Consider the following 19,739-nt stretch of genomic DNA (forward strand, 5'->3'; position numbering starts at 1 on the left):
ATGTTAATTATGGGGGTCTGACTCCGATAATTAACATTGTAACTTGCCGTAGATTCCGGAGCAATCCATCATTGCTCCGGCGCGGTGACAGTTCATGCGAAATCAGCAGTCCCGGCGAGCGGCTTCACTGCTCCTTTTCGGAGCTGGCTCAAATAACTTGAGAGTGTAGTAAATTATTCCTGGAGCATTCAATAAGGGTAATTTACAAACATGTAAACAGAGTTAAAACATTTCCTCAAAATCAAGCTTACTAATATTGTAGGACCACCCACTCGTTAAATTAGTTCTTCACGTTCTACTAAAATACTGCTTGTTCCAGCATCAATCATATTTTAGTTAATCATAAGAGTGAATGACATGTCACTATTGCATTTTTAAATATTTTATTACATGACTAATGGTGCTCATATAAATGCATTTACCTTTATCATATGTGTATGGATGGTAACAAAAACAAAAGCCAACCCCTCCAAAATATAACATTACTGACAACTACTAAGTACAGGGTAAAGATCAAGTTCTTTGCCATATGATTATGTGATTGTGTGTGCACATGCAAATCCCAGTATGTGTGCCCTTCAATTTTATTTATATTGTCACACAAAATGAAATCTCATTTATGGGTGCTAATCTGTCAATTTCCCATAAGGAGATGCAAGATTCATTCTCCCATAAACCAGGCCATCTGGATGTAAAGATAAATGAGCTTCCCACATTTGAGTAAAAACAGGCATATAATAGCATCATACCACCATCTGTACCACCATGTACCCCACGTAGCCTCGCAATGCCACCATATAACTCAATATCTTTACTGTATACTCTCATAATGCCACCAAATATTCCCAGGGGGCCTCTATGTAGCCTCTTCTTGCCAGCTGCCAGGGTCCACTTACTGGGTGTGACACTGTTCTGAACTACTGTATGTGAGACATGGTGGGACTATGTAATTTGATAAATGTATAAATCATAAGATATATTCATTATTTATTCCATGCAATACGATAGTACTGATGGGAATAAAGGCCCTTACACATATTGCATATCATATACATTCATATATATAAAATTCTGTAAATCGTTATTCTTTCAGCCTAGTAGTGTTCATATGTTGCTGGGTGGTTCAACCGCTGCATGTACATTTCTAAGGGGAGATATCTGTGAGTTCTTAGACCTCCAGATTACGTTAAAATATTAAAATCCTTTTCTATTAGTAGCCATACTCAGACTCAGGCTTTCATAATGAAGTAGAGTTTCAGGACATCCAGTAACGGCCTTTCTATACTCAGATCTGGGAAGAGCCTACCTTCATGGCCCCCATAGCAGTGCCAGGCTTTCTACTCTCAAAGGTGCTTCACTGACTCAAAGAATATCAACAACAAAGATGGTAAACAGGCCTTGCCCTGTATCAAAAAATCTGTTCTTTAGAAATGTGCAGAAAGATAAAAGTGTATTACTGTCCCTATAAGATGAACGCATTAGAGGAGAGATGTATCAAACATTCGAGAGAGAAAGTGGAGAAGCAGCTTCTAGCTATAATATATCTAGCACAGTCTATAAAATGACAGTAAGAAACTGATTGGTCCATATGGGCAATGTCTCCACTTTATCTCTCTCAAAGGTTTGGTACATCTCCATCAATAAATGTAACCGCTAAGTAATAAAAAATGAATCTATTGTGCAAGGTTACACTGAGCAGCAGACTCTCAATGCTGAACTAGGCACCAACCACTACATTAAGCTTTTAATGTTTTCTTTTCAATCATCATAGAGGGAACATTTTATCTTGTGTATAGTCATATAATAGTTATAGGTTATGCCATGATACTGCATTAATAAGCTAGTTTATTTGCTAAATATTGGTAAATCTGTAGAAAGGAAAATGTTATATATTTAAACAATACATATATTAAATGTATAAAGCATTTTTATAATATAGGAAAAATATAAATCATATTTTATTAATAATATTTTTTAAATAAACATAGATCAGACATACAGTGGTATTCTAATCATACAGCAGTAGTTAAGTCAAGATTTAACAGAGACCAACACTGCCACTAACTCTAGATTAATTACATTTCAGGCCTCCAGACCTGGCACGAATGCGAGTGTTCCTGTGCTAGTGTTTAGGCTGAGCCGTGTGAAGTGGAATGAAAATCATCTCTAATGAGGACTGGGATTCATCAGGCTGCAAGGACAGATTGTTTTTGTTATGGATGTTCTCCAGAGACCGTCCTTGCAGGGTTTGCACCCGGTATCTCTTCAGCAGAGTCACAAGAATTGCTTTCATCATCACCATGGATATGTACTTTCCTGCACATGCCCGAGGGCCAAAACCAAATGGCTGAAAGTAGCGATGTGGAACCTGCAAATATTAGGGAGAGACATTCTCAGAGGTAGAAGAAACATCTCACTTGTCTGGGTATGATGCAATCACTAATAACACTATAACATTGCTCTACCATCCGTTCTTTTGTTAGACCCCTATACAGCTTTATCCCCATGACCACAGGCCTACTAGAGAAAGAATACACTCTTCTTTCAAAAAGTCTAACAGGGCAAATCCAGGATTCTCATAGATATCTTTACCCTTTCTAAAATGATGTGTATTTTCTTTTGGTAAATACTACAACATATATATATTTATATATGCATAAGAGACATATTATATACACTCCAATATGGTATATATTAATCTGTACAGACTTTATAAGGCTGATAAGACATTGGCCCCCATTTACTAACAAGTTTTATCACCAAAACGAGTGATAAATGTATTATAAGTGGGGCTCCAGCCAATCAGCTCCCAACTGTCATTTTTCTAACAGTTGACAGTTGGGAGCTGATTGGCTGGAGCACCATTTATCATACACAGTGACATTTATCACTCGTTTTGGTGATAAAACTTGTTAGTAAATGAGGCCTATTATGTGGCACTGCAGGCTTAGTAGGATTCCAGAGTAATGTAATCTCTGGGTGACAGTGATCACATCACAAGGATTGTGGTTCTCATAGCTGACTTCTACAGTATCTCTCTAATGTAAGTTCATCCCAGACGCCCGGAGGCAATTTATAATTTGGTGCCCCCTGTCACAGCCGCTGACATTGTAATGCCGGACGTGTCACACTGACATAATCTGAGGAGCAGCGACACCCATGAGTAGGGACAGGATATAGATAGACGGAGGTGACAGCTGATGGTCTGACATGGAGCTCTCCGCTAGTGTATGGTGGCTTCTCAGGTGCCGGGAAGAGGTGCCATGTATTGGGCGGCCATGACGGTACACTCCGGGTACATAGTTACAGCCCTAAGTGGGGTGAATATATTGTGGGCAATGGAGGAGGTGCCCCTTCAGTGCTGGCGCCTCCATTGACTTCCACAGTTCTGCCCCTGGTGGGGTAGGTGCTGGGGGGGACCGGGGTGATATATTTAAATAGTATATATCTTATCACTCTGTTATGTAAGGGGGTGTGTGTGATATATTTAAAGAGCATATGTTTTATCACTCATGTTACGGGGGGGGTGTCAGGTGATATATTTAAATAATTTAACATGGCAGAGTGATAAAATATACAGTATGCTCTTTACATATATCACCCCCCCCCTAACATGGCAGAGTGATAAAATATACAGTATGCTCTTTACATATATCACCCCCCCCCTAACATGGCAGAGTGATAAAATATACAGTATGCTCTTTAAATATATCACCCCCCCCTAAGATGGCAGAGTGATAAAGTATGTGCATTTAAAATATATCACCCCTCCACCCACTCCTACCCCCAGGAATGACCCCACCCCACCCTCATAGGGCTTGACAGACTTACTATGTTTTACTGCCAGACTGTCTGCCACCGCCCACAGAGCCACTGCCCACTGCTTATCTCTCCCGAGTCCCAGGCCACTCTCTCTCCCCGCAGTGACAGCCGCCGGTGCCTTGCAGTATCCGAGAGGAGCGACCAAGACAGTCTCGGCTCCTCAGGCGGGCAGGCATAGGGTTGCGGGCAGTCACATGCTACGCGAGCTGAGACCATAGAGTCCAGACGTGGAGGAGGAGACGCCGCTGATGCTCAGCTCAGTGGCTCCTCTGTTTTGGAAGGAACTAAGTACTTAGAAGCGGCTGCCGGTATGACATGGAATGGCCGGGACCCGGGTGACATTGTAGGAGGTGCCCCCTTCAGGGCTGGCGCCCGGCGTCAACTGACAACATTGTCTCCGGGAGTACTGGCACTGCACACCACTATTCAGACTGCAAATTTCCCAGAATGGTGACACAAAGCTGGAACACGAAGATGTGAAATGGCCTGCCCTGCAACAAAACTTCATTTGTGTGTAATTCCTTTGTGTGATCTCCAGTGGAAATATTTTTCTGTCTCTGCGAAAAACCAAAAAGCTAATAAAAAGTAATAATTAAACTAAATTGATTATAAAATCGCTTTTTAGATATTGCCTCTGACAATATTAGAGTCCTTATTATAGTTAACAGGAAGGGCTGTAGAAATTCATGTTAATACATTCAACAATATTCAGTATGTTTTGAAAATGTGTTTTTTGAACATCACAGCATGCATTCATTTTCCACTGTGTTGTCATATAAATGTGCCCACGTACTATATTCCTCCAACACAAATTTCTAATAAACATGCAATTATCACTGTTATTGAGAGGATACTGTAACAATGAAAATTGACTATATGATCTGAATGCCCGTTCAGTGTTTGAACTTTAAAAGAAGATGTCCATGTAAACAAAATATTTAAAGTCACCCTCATTCCACCAGCCAGTGGTGCCCCTGAGTATATTTCACAGGCTGGTTTAATAAAAGATGCTTGACTTGGCTGAGGCTCTGTTATGATATATAATTATAGTTGCAGATTATGATGGGAAAATAAAACTTGCAGTGCTATAACTAATACAGAAATGCCATGTCCAAGTTTGCACAAATACATTTAATTAATAGTTCCACTAAAAATGAAATATTCCAATTCCAAAATGCCTAATGCTGGTCATACACTGATGGATAAATGTGCGACAGACATATCTGACAGCCCGACACCCAATAGACAGCATGGCCATACACTGTGAGATACTTCTCAGTGTATGGACCATGATATGTGGCTTCCTCCCCTGGGGAGGAGACATTTTCCCATTCCTCCCCTATGAAAGAACAGGGGAACTGTCAGGCATCTACACTGTTATATGCGGTTCACCAATTACCGGATTTATAGAACGATATGCTGGACGATTTTATATGTCCGACAGACTAATAATTACAGTTCGGTCATGGCAATACACTGTTCGATTGTCGGTCCAATCAAATGATTATCAGCGTGGAAGCCACATGCACAAAGTAAAATTAATATTTTACACCATTAAAGCAAGATAATAGTATATGTAACAAGGATAACAAAAATTTGATTGTTCTGAGAAATCCATAGGAATTATACTAAAGAGAAACTAAAGAAGTGATTATATACTGTACCTGTTATATTAATTTAAATTTTCTTTTTGTTATTTTTGGTAGTCTGCTGCATTGGAAATGGTTTTTAGAGAAGATTGTTGACTAAGAGGCGAGTTTGGCTGTATTTTAAAACTGATGGATATCTTTGCAGATCAACGGCGGGTTAATGCCCAAATCCCTGAATGTACTAAAGGTCGTATTGACTTTCTAAGCTCAACCCACCTTTGATGTTTATTGGTTTCTAAACACTGATCTATTATGAGCCCCTCATAAATACCACAGCAAAACTGCTATTGTTTAGAAATACAGCAAAGATCCCTAGGATCCATGCAATAAATTATATATATATATATATATATATATATACACAGACATACATATATTAGGCATGTGCGGGTTCGGATTTAAGAAATCCGAACTCCCCTGAGCCTGCCCGATCCCAGGTGAGAACCGAGTCCGGCTCTGGTTTTCCCGACAGACTCTGTTCCCGGAACGAGGCAAAACGTCATCCTCGCGCTGTCGGATTCTCGCGGGTTCTATAAAAGGTCCCCGCGTCAGCGCCATTTTTCACTCAGGCTGTGGACTGTGAAAAGGGAGGGAGGGGGTTGCTGTGCTGGTGCTGCTGTTGTCTATAGGGGCTGTGTCCAAAGTCCATAGGGGCTGGCTGGGCTGTGTTGTGCAGTGCTGTTGTCCCATAAAGGCTGTGTTGTCCATAGATGGACGGTGGAGGTTGCCGTACTGGTGCTCCTGTTGTCCATAGGGGCTGTGTCCAAAGTCCATAGGGACTGGCTGGGCTGTGTTGTGCAGTGCTGTTGTCCCATAAAGGCTGTGTTGTCCATAGGAGCTGTGTGCAGACAGAAGAGGGGGGGCTTCAGTGGCTCCTGTGTCACTGTAGTCCTAAACGGGTGCTGTAGTGTTGTCCAGGGGGTGCTCTGTCCATCAGGGGTGCTCCCCCCAAGTGCAGTTTTTATTTCCCTGTGTTTGTGTGCACGTTAGCCGCACGTGCATCAATAAAGTAGCAGCCTTTAAGCGTGCGCCTGTGTCATAAGTCAAGGGCCGGCTGGTCTGTTGAAGGGTGGTGTAACCCCCAAAGTGCCCAAAAAAATTAAAACATTTTATTTTTTTTTATTTTTCTGTGTTTATGTGCGTCTTAGCCGAACGTGCATCAACAAAGTAGCAGTGCCAAGCATGCTCCTGTTTCATAAGTCAAGGGCCGGCTGGTCTGTTGAAGTGTGGTGTAACCCAGAAAGTGCCCCCAAAAATTAAAACATTTTTCTGTTTATTCTTTTTCTGTGTTTGTGTGCGCGTTAGCCGCATGTGCATCAACAAAGTAGTAGCACCAAGCACCAAGTCAAGGGCCGGCTGGTCTGTTGAAGGGCGATGTAACCCCCAAAGTGGCCAAAAAAATTCAAACATTTATAATGGTTTATTCTTTTGTGTTTGTTTGCATGTTAGCCGCACGTGCATCAACAAAGTAGCAGCGCCAAGTATGTACTCTTTGGGGCCTAGTTTTTCAAACTGCCATCCTGTCTGCCACTGCAGTGCCACTCCTAGATGGGCCACGTGTTTGTGCCGCCCACTTGTCTCACTTAGCATAATCATCCAGCTACCTTGGTGCAACCTTTTGGCCTAAAAACAATATTGTGAGGTGTGAGGTGTTCAGAATAGACTGGAAATTAGTGGAAATTAATGTTAATGAGGTTAATAATAGCGTAGGAACAAAAAAAAAAAAAACAAATTCTGTGATTTTAGCTGTTTTTATGCTTTTTTCCAAAAAAATACAGATCCAAAACCAAAACCCAGAACCCAAAACACGGAAGGGTGGTTTTGGCAAAACCAATCCAGATCCAAAACACGAAAAAAGATCCAGATTCAAAACCAAAACACGAAAAGTGGCCGATGCACACCCCTAATATATATATATGCTTCGCCCCCGCCCCCCCTTCCAAATTGCTAACCAGCTGTAGACTTTTAAGCATGAGGTACCCCTGACTATCCAATAGCCTGCATTATATTAAGGGGGAAATGTGGCGTGGTGTCCCCCCGCCATAGTGCCAACCATCCTTACGTTATGTGCTGGGCATACATTGTCAGATAAAATGTCACAGACCGACTAAAAGACATTTTATCTGACAAGCTAAAACCCATTAGATATTGTGGCCATACACTGTAAGATATGTCAGGGTATGTCCACAATATCTGTGCTCCTCCCATAGGGGCCTAGTCATCATAACTAAAAACTTGATGGAGGTAATTAGGTTTAAAACTCGCATGGAGTTCTACCTATTTACCGGAGGAATTCATCATTCCTCCTCTCCATAACTATCTATATGAAAAGCTGCCATTTTTGCGATGACAGCTTATCAGAAAATAGATACTTTTCCCTATCTGCTCTAACTTACCACAGCTGTAATCAGTGCTGTGCATGGACCGTTACTTTCACAAAATGCGGTGCATGCGCAGCACTGGCTACAGCTGTGGTAATTCTGTGTCCGTCCGCCATCCCCAACCTCCGCTCCCACCTACCTGGCCGCCTGGTACACAGGCTGCAGCCGCGGACCCCGGAGCTCCCGTCTGAAGATTTTTTTTTTTTTTTTAAACATTAGACTGTGTCAGAGCAGCAGCCAGAGCCGGAGGAGGGACCAGGGAGCGATGGAGGGAGCCGAGTAGGACCTGCTCATGCTGTAAGCAGGCAAAGTATAACCCGCTATACGCCGCCTGAGAGTGGCGGATAGTAACACCATCACATTCCAAAAATACATAATTTTTGGAATTTGATGAATAACCTAATTTCTACATCACCATACTAATGTATGGGGAGTGTGGAAATTAACGCAGACTGACTTAACGCAGGAGATATCACTGATATCTCCTGGTTAAGTGTGTTAATGAATACTAGAAAAATGGTAATTGAGGAAAATGTCCTTAGAACCGTTATTTTAGTGTTGATGAATAGGCCCCATAGGGAGGGAACATTTTCCTGTTCGTCCCCTGTGAACAAACAGGGGAAATTTTGAATACCTATGCAGCTGAACAATTATCGGGTCTATCAGACATGCTGGATGATTTTGCATGTCCGACAGACCAACAGTTACACTGTTCGATTATCGGGGCGGTCAGAAGATTATCGACTGATCTGCCGAATAATTACATAGTATATGCCCACCTTTAGTCATTACAGGGCTGGAATCCTTTGGTAAGTGGGATCTGGCCTAAAAAAGTAGGCCCCTCCCCTAGACGTAATCAGCCCCTTGCTGACAGCACTAGGGCTATATCCCACAAGCCTTGGGCTGTGGGTTTGGGACTAATTAGAAATAGTATTGTACTCTACTGGCACACTACGGTTCCCAGCTACCACTGTCATTCATGCCTAATATAAATGGCTGCCAGGGCATGCTGGCACTTGATGAACCATAAGTGCCAACATGCCCTACTAGACAGGGCATGCTGAGACCTGCAGTGCATCTCTAAGAAAATATATATTTAAAAAAACAGTACAGATACACCATGTCAAAAATAATTAAATAAGACTCCCCCACATCCCATCATTCACCACTTTTTTATGCACATATATTTTTAAGAAAAGAGTCCTTTCTGTTCCATGTATACATCCCTGAAACGTTGGCAAAACCTCCTTCTTTCATGTGTATGACGTACTATTTTCTCCAACGAGGCCCCGCCATTAATAAGAGTTCACATCTGGTCATTGCCACAGATGAGCCAATCAAAGTGTTCTAATGCATTGCTATGGTATCTGAACATGAACTCAGTCTTGTAGGGGAAATCAGGACTGCGATTTCTGTTTTAAAGTTTTGTTTCTCTGCCTTTCTGTGAAGTTTTTGAGCTACCTGCTGAAAAAATGCTTCAATCCCGGCTGGATTTCAAACCCTCTGCTTAGTAAATTTCCCCCATAATATTGCTTGAATGGAGTGTGGAGTGTAGGATAGAACTATTGTTCATTGTTTCTCTATTGGAGAGAATCTGTGACGTTGGATTCAGGCTATTGAGATGACAAACTTTGCATTGAATTACATCAATGTGGCCTGTCCCTTTCTCTACAATACCGGTAATTGCTGCTGATATAGTGGGGGTGGTGTCACAATAATGTGATCGGTACAATACGCCCCCACACTGAAGATGGCGTTAGCCGCTGTAGCCTATGGGCTACACTTTGCATAATTAGCTGGGAGAGGGTTCCTCCGGAACCATCTCCGGAAATGGCAGCTGTGCGTGTGCAGTAAGCGTGTGTGCGTGTGCAGTCAGCGTGTGTGCGTGTGCAGTCAGCGTGTGTGCGTGTGCAGTCAGCCTCGGCAGCTCTGTGTGCTGGATAATACATTCCGGGAATAGGATCGCATCGCATGGGCGGTAATGTCATGCCCAGATCGCATTGCAATTGCGATCATTAATAAATGGGGCACGTCTGCATAGAAACCTGTCTATTAGGTATAACTCACATTCTTTCTCCATGTTGACATCCAGACAGAGGTGCAAAGGGAGCAGGAGATGGTGCTGGTGATTAGAAATGTACGCATACCAAATGGCTGGCTGAAACAAAGGTGTTTTAATGATTTAGATCAGTGGTTCTCAAACTCCTCCGTCCTTAGGACTCCAAACAGTTCATGTTTTCCAGGTCATCTGTGGATCTTCAAAATGTGACATTGGTAATACACCTGTGCACCTGCTGGGTGACATGCAAAACTGCAAACTGTTTTTGTTCCTGAGGGCAGAGTTTGAGAACCACTGATTTAGATGATTGATGCACGTCGCACCTCAGATGCTATAATAAGAACAGGGTCACTATTGTGCCAAATGATTCAGTCTCAAGAATCTTTGACTTTGGCCATGACAAGGACTATTACTGCTGTCCAGTGTACTAGATCTCTGCCTTTGACCCTGACCTCAGCACCTCTTCAACTGTTGGGCATCAGTCCTGTTTACAGTTCCTCATCCGATTCCAAGGCATATTTGTCAGCAGATTATTGCCTCTTCATCAGAAGTTGCCGTCCTGTTGTTTTGATGGGGGGGCACACTTTTTTCTTTTAACATTACATGTTTTGTTTTAAGTCATTGTATTCTGTAAGCTACTGACGATGTGTGGATTTTTCAGCCTCCAAATTGCCAGCTATTACACCCAGTGATATGGAGACCATATAACTGTTGAGTGACCTGGTCATAATGCCCCTAAAATTAGGTGGAAGTGTCATCAAGGCAATATGTACATGTGTCCAGTAGTATGAACAGAGCATCCGAAAGGTCCTGTCATTACGGAGATTAAATAGATTCCTCCAGTATGTATGTATGGAATATTGTCTGCACTATATGGTAAGCTATTTGTCATTACTTACAAAAATAGTTCCAAGTAAACTAAAATCTTTTTTTAGAACATTATAGAAACTCAGTTGTAATTATGAATCATTATTACTATCAGTCATGGCATTTTTACATACCTAACTCGTTATTAGTTTGGGTGTCTTCAATAATCAAAGATGTACATACCGTTTTTTCAAAATTTTCCAAGGTGAATTCATTTGGCTTTGGAAAAAATTCAACTCTATGCATGCGTCCTAGATTTAAAATGATGTTGGTGCCTTTCTTCACATAATAGCCATCAATGACATCGTCCTCCAAAGCCTTGCGCATGACCATGTCTACCACGGGCTGGTACCTCATGCTTTCATAGATGAAGTTCTCTAGCACTTTAAGGTTTTGCATGTCACTATGCTGCACTTCCCGGTCACCTGCCAATGGAAAAGTAAAAAGTTATTGCTCAATCTCCATGACAGGTTCATTTACCTCCTTCTTGCTTCTCTGACTGAATAAGTCTATTAGTTAACCCTACTCTCCTTCCAGTCAGTCCAAAACCTAAATTTCATATGGGAAAACCAAAATTATGCAGTCATTAAGGGATTATTGTTATTCCCTACATGGGCATTATGCAATGGGTTCACACATAAAGGGACCGAGGTGATTTCAGCAAGGTTGTCATTAAATTTAAAGTTCCAATCAGTTATAATGCAAAACCAGCTGTGCGAGTATGACTGATTGGTTCTTTTAATTCAGTGGCAAACTTGCCAAAATCACGTTGGTACCTTCACCTCAGAACCTATTACATAACCCCCATTTTGTGTGTTCTAGGAGGTGCTAGCCTAAATAAATGTTTTCATATACAGAGTTAGCATTATTTATTTGGCTTTACATACTGTATTATACAGTAGGTGACCTTTGTGGGATAGTGTCCTAAATTTCACTACAATAAACCTAGCTCTGAGCAAATAGTTATCAAATACCTACTTATACTGTACAGTAAGTGAGATGCTCTAACACCAAGTTTTATTCAGCAATTTATTTAGCAAAACTTTGTGATGGGATAATAGAAAATGTCACTGTATATTATCAATATGGCATTACACCTTTGACATTACACTATTTAAACTATGAAGCTTGTGTACGGTTATCAATAATCTAATCAATTTAATCCTTTTCTCACATTGTTTTCTATAAATATTAAACATATTTAAATGAATAGAAAATCATAGAAAACAAATCTAAACTCCCCATATGTTAGCAATCAGTATATTTACATCACTATGCGAAATGTCATGCACAATTGTACTTTAATGTGCAATTAAAAGCAGCTCTAGCCTCTCCCTGAACTACAGTGGCAGTTACTATGCTTCATTGTTGAATTAGGAAAATGTCACTGAATCTTTTCCTTTCTATTTACAAACAACTGCACTAGCAGTAATTTTATTGGTCGCTAGGAAATTATAGAGAGAATAGCCAAAATAAAGTAAATCTGGAAATAGGACTAGCATAATATGGACAATAGATATTTATCTATGTGGTCTTTTACCAGAAAACAATCGTTCATATGTCATTCTGTGCTATTCTGCAGAACATTGCACAAACAAAAAAATATTGTTAACTTTCTTATGTTAGGATATGATTTGAGTTTTACAATGTCATTTAAATCTTTTTAAATTACAAACCAACCTTCATTATTTACATGAATTGCCACAAGCTGAGTTTAAATAGGAACAGGGTCGACTTTTGTCATTGAATTGCCATAGAATTAAAACAACAATGCATTGCCTACAGAGCGCAAACGTTACACAGATCTAATCTGACATATTGGCCATCTTGAGGCAGTTTCTAGCATTAAATGGGACAGTCATTTTCAGTTTATTGGTAATACACAGTTTGCCAATTGTGTAAAATGTAATTATATTTTCTTATTGCATAAGTTTATAATTTATTTTATACAATACATCTTTTTTATTAAACTTATAGTAGATAAATATTTTTCTTTTGCTGTGGGCTTATACTTTCTCATAGGTTATAAATAGTTCCCGATGCAACTGCTGGCTGAGTGGGAACACGTTCTCTATAGGCAGCAATGCAAACAGTGACACCTACTGTCTGTAACTTGTTATTACTACTATACTAGAAAAGTTATAATTAAAAAGAAATCTTGAAATTATAATTTCCCCTGGGTAAACATGTATGTTACATGTATATGAATGGTTTTTGGGCTATAACATTTTATACTACTTTTTTTTATATTGTATTTATATTCTCATTCAAATAACAATATATATTATATTTCTTACTTTTGTATGATGTAAGCTGGTTCAATAAACACGTTGTAGGAATAAAATTTAAAAAAACCTACAGTATATTCAAAATAATTTTATTTTGAAATTTACTGAAGTTCTATAATTGTTTAAAGTTAAAGTCAATACATAACTATATTTTGTGAATTCAGTTAGTTCTCCAGGAACTAGTGACACATCCAGAAAGTCTCAGTGATGTCACTCATTCTGTGTAGAGATAACTGTGCTGTAAAATCGAGTTTTGCTGCAGAACAAGCCATTTGTTAAAGGTGCTTCTGTGAGGTCCTGCTGTTCTGTAGAATGGCATTCTGCCCTGTATTTCTAAATTGGCTTTCTGCAGAAATAATAGTTTATAAGCAGAGCTGGGATGACAATGGTGTCAATTAATTCTGTGCTGTTGTTTGGAAACAGTAAGGGAGAAATTCAGATGGAACAGTAATGATAGAGGAATTCTGTACTGAACACTTTCTTCTAAATGACGCCAGTAAAACCTGCATATCTTGACAACCAAATGCAGAACGAGGTGAATATTTTGAAGGATAGTTTTAAAAGTTTCCCTCATCTAATTCTGAGTTTTAGACACATAATGAAACCTACAGGGATCAAAGGTCAAGATTCCAGACACAAAGCAAAGGAAACAAATCTGTGTGCAGCAAATATAAGCAATTTGTACAGGGACCTCATTTGTTATTCAGTATTATGGTGCTGTGGATTTCATAGTTATATTTACCAATAACAGAATGAATCTCATTCATTATCATCTCTTCAGTCTTTGGATGTTGCGCAATCAATACAAGCATGAAGTAGAGAGTTATGGACATAGTGTCAGGAGCAGCAATCAGCATCTCCAAGATGCTCTGGTTCACATTCTCTGCTGTCAGTTCTCCATTATTCTGAGAGAAGACAACAAGTAAAAAGGATGTTTTAAAAATGTTGGTATCTAATTTGGACTATGTTTCTTGAATTCATGAATTTGTACATTCAGACATCTATAATGAATTGATATGAACAGACCCTATTGCAACTTTTACTTAAACATAGCACAATTTTCCTTGTTTCATCTTGTTTCCCAACTCCAGTCCTCGGGGACCAGTAACAGTGCATGCTTTACAGATCTTCTAATTGGAGCACAGGTGTATTCATCACTGGCTGACATCTTAAAAGATCAGGTTATTCTCTGCCATATGCAGAGGGGAGGGGGGGCACTTTTGTAAAGTTTTAAAGTTAAAATGAAACTTTTATTCATGTTATTTTATAATGTATAGCAGCAAAAAAAAAGCCCAACAACATTACATTTGACCATACATTGTTCCTTATTCCATACAACACAAATCTATTGCAGGGGAAACTTTTTTTCTCTCTTAAATTCCTGAGATGTATTAGGATAAGCACTTTATGTTCTTTACCATATAGACTTGTTTCAGGAAAATCAAATAACTGAGAGAAAAAGGTATTGGGCGAAAATATTAAAAGGCCCTTATGGAGGGTACACACGGTCAGACCATCGGACTATCAGATAATGATAATGATCGTTATCTGATCATCCTGCATGTGCTGGATCGAACATCCAGCAAATGCAGCAACCCCCCAACTACTATAACGACCCACAATCAACGATCGCGGGTCCCTATAAAAAACAGGCTAATATGGTCGATATCGACCATATTGGCCTGCATGCATGGGCGATGGTCGATATCTATATCGACCATTCGTGCCCGCGCATCAGCCATCGTTTGGCCTTTGAAAGGGTTAATATTCCAGTCGATATAAATGATCGAACGATAAACGATATCGTTATCATTTATATCGTCCAGAATATCTGACAATGTGTACGCACCATTAGCTTGTTCTGGATTAGTTTTACTGGAATTCTCAGAATAATCTTTACACAATCAGATGAACTGAACGTTTTATGTGAATGCATCAGACTACCTTGGTGGATAATAAAAGAGCTTATATCATTTAAGCCAGAGATTTTTACACTTATTTCAATCCAAACATGAGTTTATGACAATGAAATAGTGGAACCCAGGAACTATTTTAATGTGTCACATAAATATGTGACTCTTGAGTACAAAGATACTCCGTCGGTCCTCTGACAACCCTATGGTTGCTCAGAATGATGGTTGGAAGTCAGCCACCAGAGCCATTGTAACTGCGTACACAGACGCATTCGCAGAATTAGAAACACACCAAAACAGTTGCGACATGCCTGTGTTTGACAGCCCAGTTACCTCCCAGAAATGCTCAACTACTGTTAATCACTCTGTGTCCAAATCCTCCATCAGTAATCCATCGGGACCTATACGCAATGTGACTCAGATGCTTGCGCAGTACAAAAATAATTGCTCAACTCAGCAAACTTCGGCATTGCATCCACTTCTTAATCAGGCCCATAGTCTTTCCTATGGTATCACAGAAGTGTAACTTCCAAATGATTGAGTAATATAAAAACATTAAGATTTACATGATCACACAAAAAGATCAAATAAATCACTCAGGTTATCTTCTCATTATGATACATAGATTGATGTGTTTCTAATAAATAGCAAAATAAATTATTAAGCATGTGACACAATAAGTAATTAGGTATTGCAGCTGAGAGAAAAAAAATAATTGTCCAGCATTAGTGACCCCAAGATTTCTGCTGTCTAAACGTTTGTGTCAATGGCATTGGACGGTGGATGAGAGAATCTCTGGGTAAAATGCTTGGACAGAAACAGATTAGGACAATTGAACCATGTATGTTAACATTTAATATTGTTGTTTTTTTTGCTGCTATATATTTTAAAATAACATCAATAAAAATTAAATTCTGTCTTAAAAACTTTACAAAAACAGTGCCACCCCTTCCCAAAAAGTTTCTTCTTCTCTCTGCATCTGGCAGAGAATAACCTGTTCTGATACTTTGTTTTTGACTCTGGGAGCTCCACCAACTCCGTAATTTGAGAATAAATATACTCTTGAATCTAACCTTTACAGTTAGTACAGTACTTATATTACTTTAAGTTGTGTATAAATGCCCTTCCTTTCCCATATACTTTTTAAAAGATCTTCATGTGGAGCTAATTATTTTGCTTATGATACTGACAGGGGCCTCTCCCCTCCTCCCTCCCTCTCTCTTACCTGAGCCGTGCCACGGATGGTCAGGGGCTGTGCTTTATAGCAATAGGCTGCAAGGCCCCTGCACCGCACAGAGGAGGAAGTGTAATATGCTGTGTTTTAACTTAAAGACCGCACATTACACCTCCTCCTCCACGAGGTGCAGGGGCCGTGCAGCCTATTGCTATAAAGCACAGGCCCTGACCAGCCGCGGCCGCCACTCCTCTCACATGTTTGGGGGGGCGATTCACCCCCTTGCCCTCCCTTGTTCAGGCGCCCATGGTTACTGATGAAATCTGTAAAACAAGCAAAGTTAGAGGTCCCTGAGGACCTGGTTTGGGAAACACTGGCCTAGCCCATTTAATTTCATATATATTTATCTGCTCCTGAGGAATTGGCATGATTTACCTCTGGACAGCGGTTGGAATCCCGACAGCGGCTGCCCGACATGGGTGAAAATCCCGATCATCCCCAGGTAAGTATTCACTAACCTAACCTCCCCCCCAACCCTAACCCTCCTTAGGGGTGCCTAACCCTAACCTTCCCCCCAGTGCCTAACCCTAATCCCCGCTCTAAGTGCCTAAACCTAACCCCCCCATCCCTGCTGTCTAACCCTAAGTCCCCTCTGGGGGTGCCTAACCCTAACCCTCCCTCCCCCTAGCCTAAACCTAACCTCCCGGGGGGGTGCCTAACCCTAAGTCCCCCCCGGGAGCCCTAAACCTAGATTTAGGCGCCTGTCATTTTACCCTCGCCGGGATAAAGCAGTTGGGAATAAGTCCGCCGGCTTCCCGACTGCATACCGCTCCTGAATTTAGCACTGAGTTACTAAATTAATCTGTGCTCAATTAATGAATTGGGTCAGGTTGAAATCTCTAATATAAAGTATTTAAAGTTTTCTAAGTGTGAATCGTAAAACATCTTCTTTACCTTTCCTTTGTGTGCACTATATTTTTGTGTGTTCCTCTTATATTTGATTTCTACTACTAGTTGTGGAGCACAAGCTGCTCCTGAGAACACAATTACTTATTCATACATTTCGTTAAACTGATGGAATACACACTTGTGCGAAAATAAGCTCTGATGCAAAATCTACATTCTCACTCAGCTTCTCTGAAGTCGAAATCTCCCGTCGTTTTTGTTCAATAAGAACTTCAACAGCCTCTTTCAAATCATTGCTAAAATACAGAGAAGATATTTACGTTTTGAATCAGCGTAATTGTTTTGCATTGATACACCATTTCATTTGTTCTACTGTAGGTAGAGCATTGTTTAGACATTGATTACTCACGCTGATTTCTCGTACTTCTTGTACAGCCAGGAAATTTTGAAGAATATGTCTGGTTTCAGTAGAAGAGCCTGCCATGCGTCAAAGTACTTCTGAATCTTTAAAACAATGTCATTTTCTGGAGGAATAAATATGATATTGTGTTTAAACATAAACCATTTTACAGATACCCATTTATCAAAAGCAAATTTTCTTTCATATATTATCAGCAAATTTAGGGACCTATTTATCACAGAACACATATTTTTGATGCGTTCTGATGTGACAACGACTAATCCATAAAGCAAAAATAAATGTGTTCACTCAAATTAGCAAAAAAGGATACAGGCTCCAATAAAAGCCCTTCCCAATGACCTGACCAGCTGAAAGTGCATGCGCATACTTTCCTAACCTCCTGGGACGGCTGGGAGGCTCCTAAAAATCAGGTGCTGCTCCTGGCCGCCCGGACAGACATACAAGTATTCCACAGTGCCTTGGTCCCCCCGGCGGCAGCCACTTCTAAAGTGGGCGGGCCAGGCGGCCGATGACACGTGCTGAATCGTGTCATTGTAGGCATGCCCTCTATTTTACAATGTCGTTAATATTGACATTGTGTAGCTGGGGGCATGGCCACAATGAAGTGATCATGTTGGCATGCCCCCTCGCATCGGCCACCTATGCCACGCCTCTCACTTCCCTGGTTTCCCTCTCTCGGAGTGGGCAGCCAGAATGATGGGAAGTATGTGCATGCACAGCCATCAGGCTACACGCATGTTAGTGGATGTCTATGGGGGGGGGGGGGGGGGTGTGGAAGGTCCTTCTCTTGAAACAATTGCAGAATAGCAGACCATAGGCCACTATGGGCTAACACCGTGTGAAGATGTCAGTGCCAAGGATCTGGAATACGTCCTATTCCAGATCTTAGTAAATCTCACACTATGGCAGCCCCCATAGAAGCCTATGGGGTCTGCTTTGCAATCAAAAATATGGGACCAAAGCAGTCAATGAGATAGCTGCTTTGGTTCCTATCCCCTCTAGATTCAGTACATTCTGGGAATGCTTGAAAATTGAGGATATCCCCTGATAATGCTATCTTTGGGGGATATCCCACACATTTATTTGTATATAAGCCCCTTATAATAACCAGAGCTGGTATTCACTCAAGGCGCATAACACAACAAGGAGTACATGAAATATTGATATATTTTTCTGTATAAAAAATAATGCTGAGTACATAAAGCGGTCTTTTCCCACTGGCTGTATGACAACAGGGTCCCTGTCACAGCCCATTTCTGCTGGTTGCTCCCAGAATTCATATATGCCATAGTACAGACCATGCTGTGGGTAACACCTCCCAGACTATTGTAGGCATTTAGTACATGCATGCAAGCTGGGGAAAGGTGTCTTCACAGGGAGTGGGTGAGAGGAAACTACACCTTCTATAATGCGACGGGTATATTTATATTTATTTTCTTGTATTCACTGAAACAGGTGAAAACATTTCTTTGCAGTCATATTAACATGGTCTAAATTCAGTGACGGTTCTAGGGGCGGGAAAGCAGGGCGGTCACCGGGGGTGCTGCGGCCTGGGGACGTGCCCGCAGTCACCCCATTGGTGCCGTCTAATCTGACAGGGGTGGGCTGGGGGCCCCCCGGGCAGCTACACTTTTACAGTTTGGGGCCGACAGCTGGATGCAGTTGCATGCCGTATCATATGCCCAGAGGCCATTAAATAAGCAGCTAAGGTGCCTAACTAAAGGTGCATAACAACATTGTTATCGTTCAATCGCTTCTTAATCGTCGGCAAATCTGGCAGTTTAAAGTCAAAAGCAACCAGCGATGTGCATGCCCGCTGGTCGTTTTTTGACATCTATCATCGCCTGAACATGCTGGCCAACCTGACGATAACGTCAGGTTGAGCATGTACGAGTATGATTGATGTGCCTACACTGAATGACTGAACGTTCAGTGTAGGCACATAACAGACTGTGAAATGACTGCACGATTACAATGTCGTAATCGTGCTCTCGTTTCACAGTTGGCAAGTGGATGTGCGGCATAGTGCCGTTATTAATGTAGTGTTGACCACGGACGTGTATAAGCTGCCGTGACCCCGCCCCCTTAGGGGCCACAGTGTCACTGAAACTGCCAGCAGTGCTGCATGAACAGGAAGCCAGGTAGCAGCACAGGCAGCCCACCCCCTTTACAAGGGACGAGGAGCTGAAAGCCTGATAATACACCTGCATGAGGAGGACTGCAGTGGGGAACACTTGGAATAAGAATTAAAGTACAGTA

General features: G+C 41.1%; 1 protein-coding gene across 1 annotated transcript in view; it reads right to left on the bottom strand.

Moving 5' to 3' along the window:
* Nucleotides 1-2,094: 2,094 nt before the first annotated feature.
* Nucleotides 2,095-19,739, bottom strand: part of CYP19A1 (cytochrome P450 family 19 subfamily A member 1) — a 52,571-nt gene continuing 34,926 nt past the window's right edge. The window contains exons 5-9 of the mRNA XM_088472968.1: nt 17,469-17,583; nt 17,241-17,355; nt 13,809-13,971; nt 10,962-11,203; nt 2,095-2,368 (exon numbers count right to left, since the gene is read on the bottom strand). Of these exons, the coding sequence (XP_088329094.1) occupies nt 2,123-2,368; nt 10,962-11,203; nt 13,809-13,971; nt 17,241-17,355; nt 17,469-17,583 (881 nt within the window). The 3' untranslated portion in view covers nt 2,095-2,122. The remainder of the gene's footprint in view (nt 2,369-10,961; nt 11,204-13,808; nt 13,972-17,240; nt 17,356-17,468; nt 17,584-19,739) is intronic.

Source organism: Taudactylus pleione, unplaced genomic scaffold (genome assembly GCF_031769625.1).
Source record: "Taudactylus pleione unplaced genomic scaffold, aTauple2 ptg000129l, whole genome shotgun sequence".
Lineage (NCBI taxonomy): Eukaryota > Metazoa > Chordata > Amphibia > Anura > Myobatrachidae > Taudactylus > Taudactylus pleione.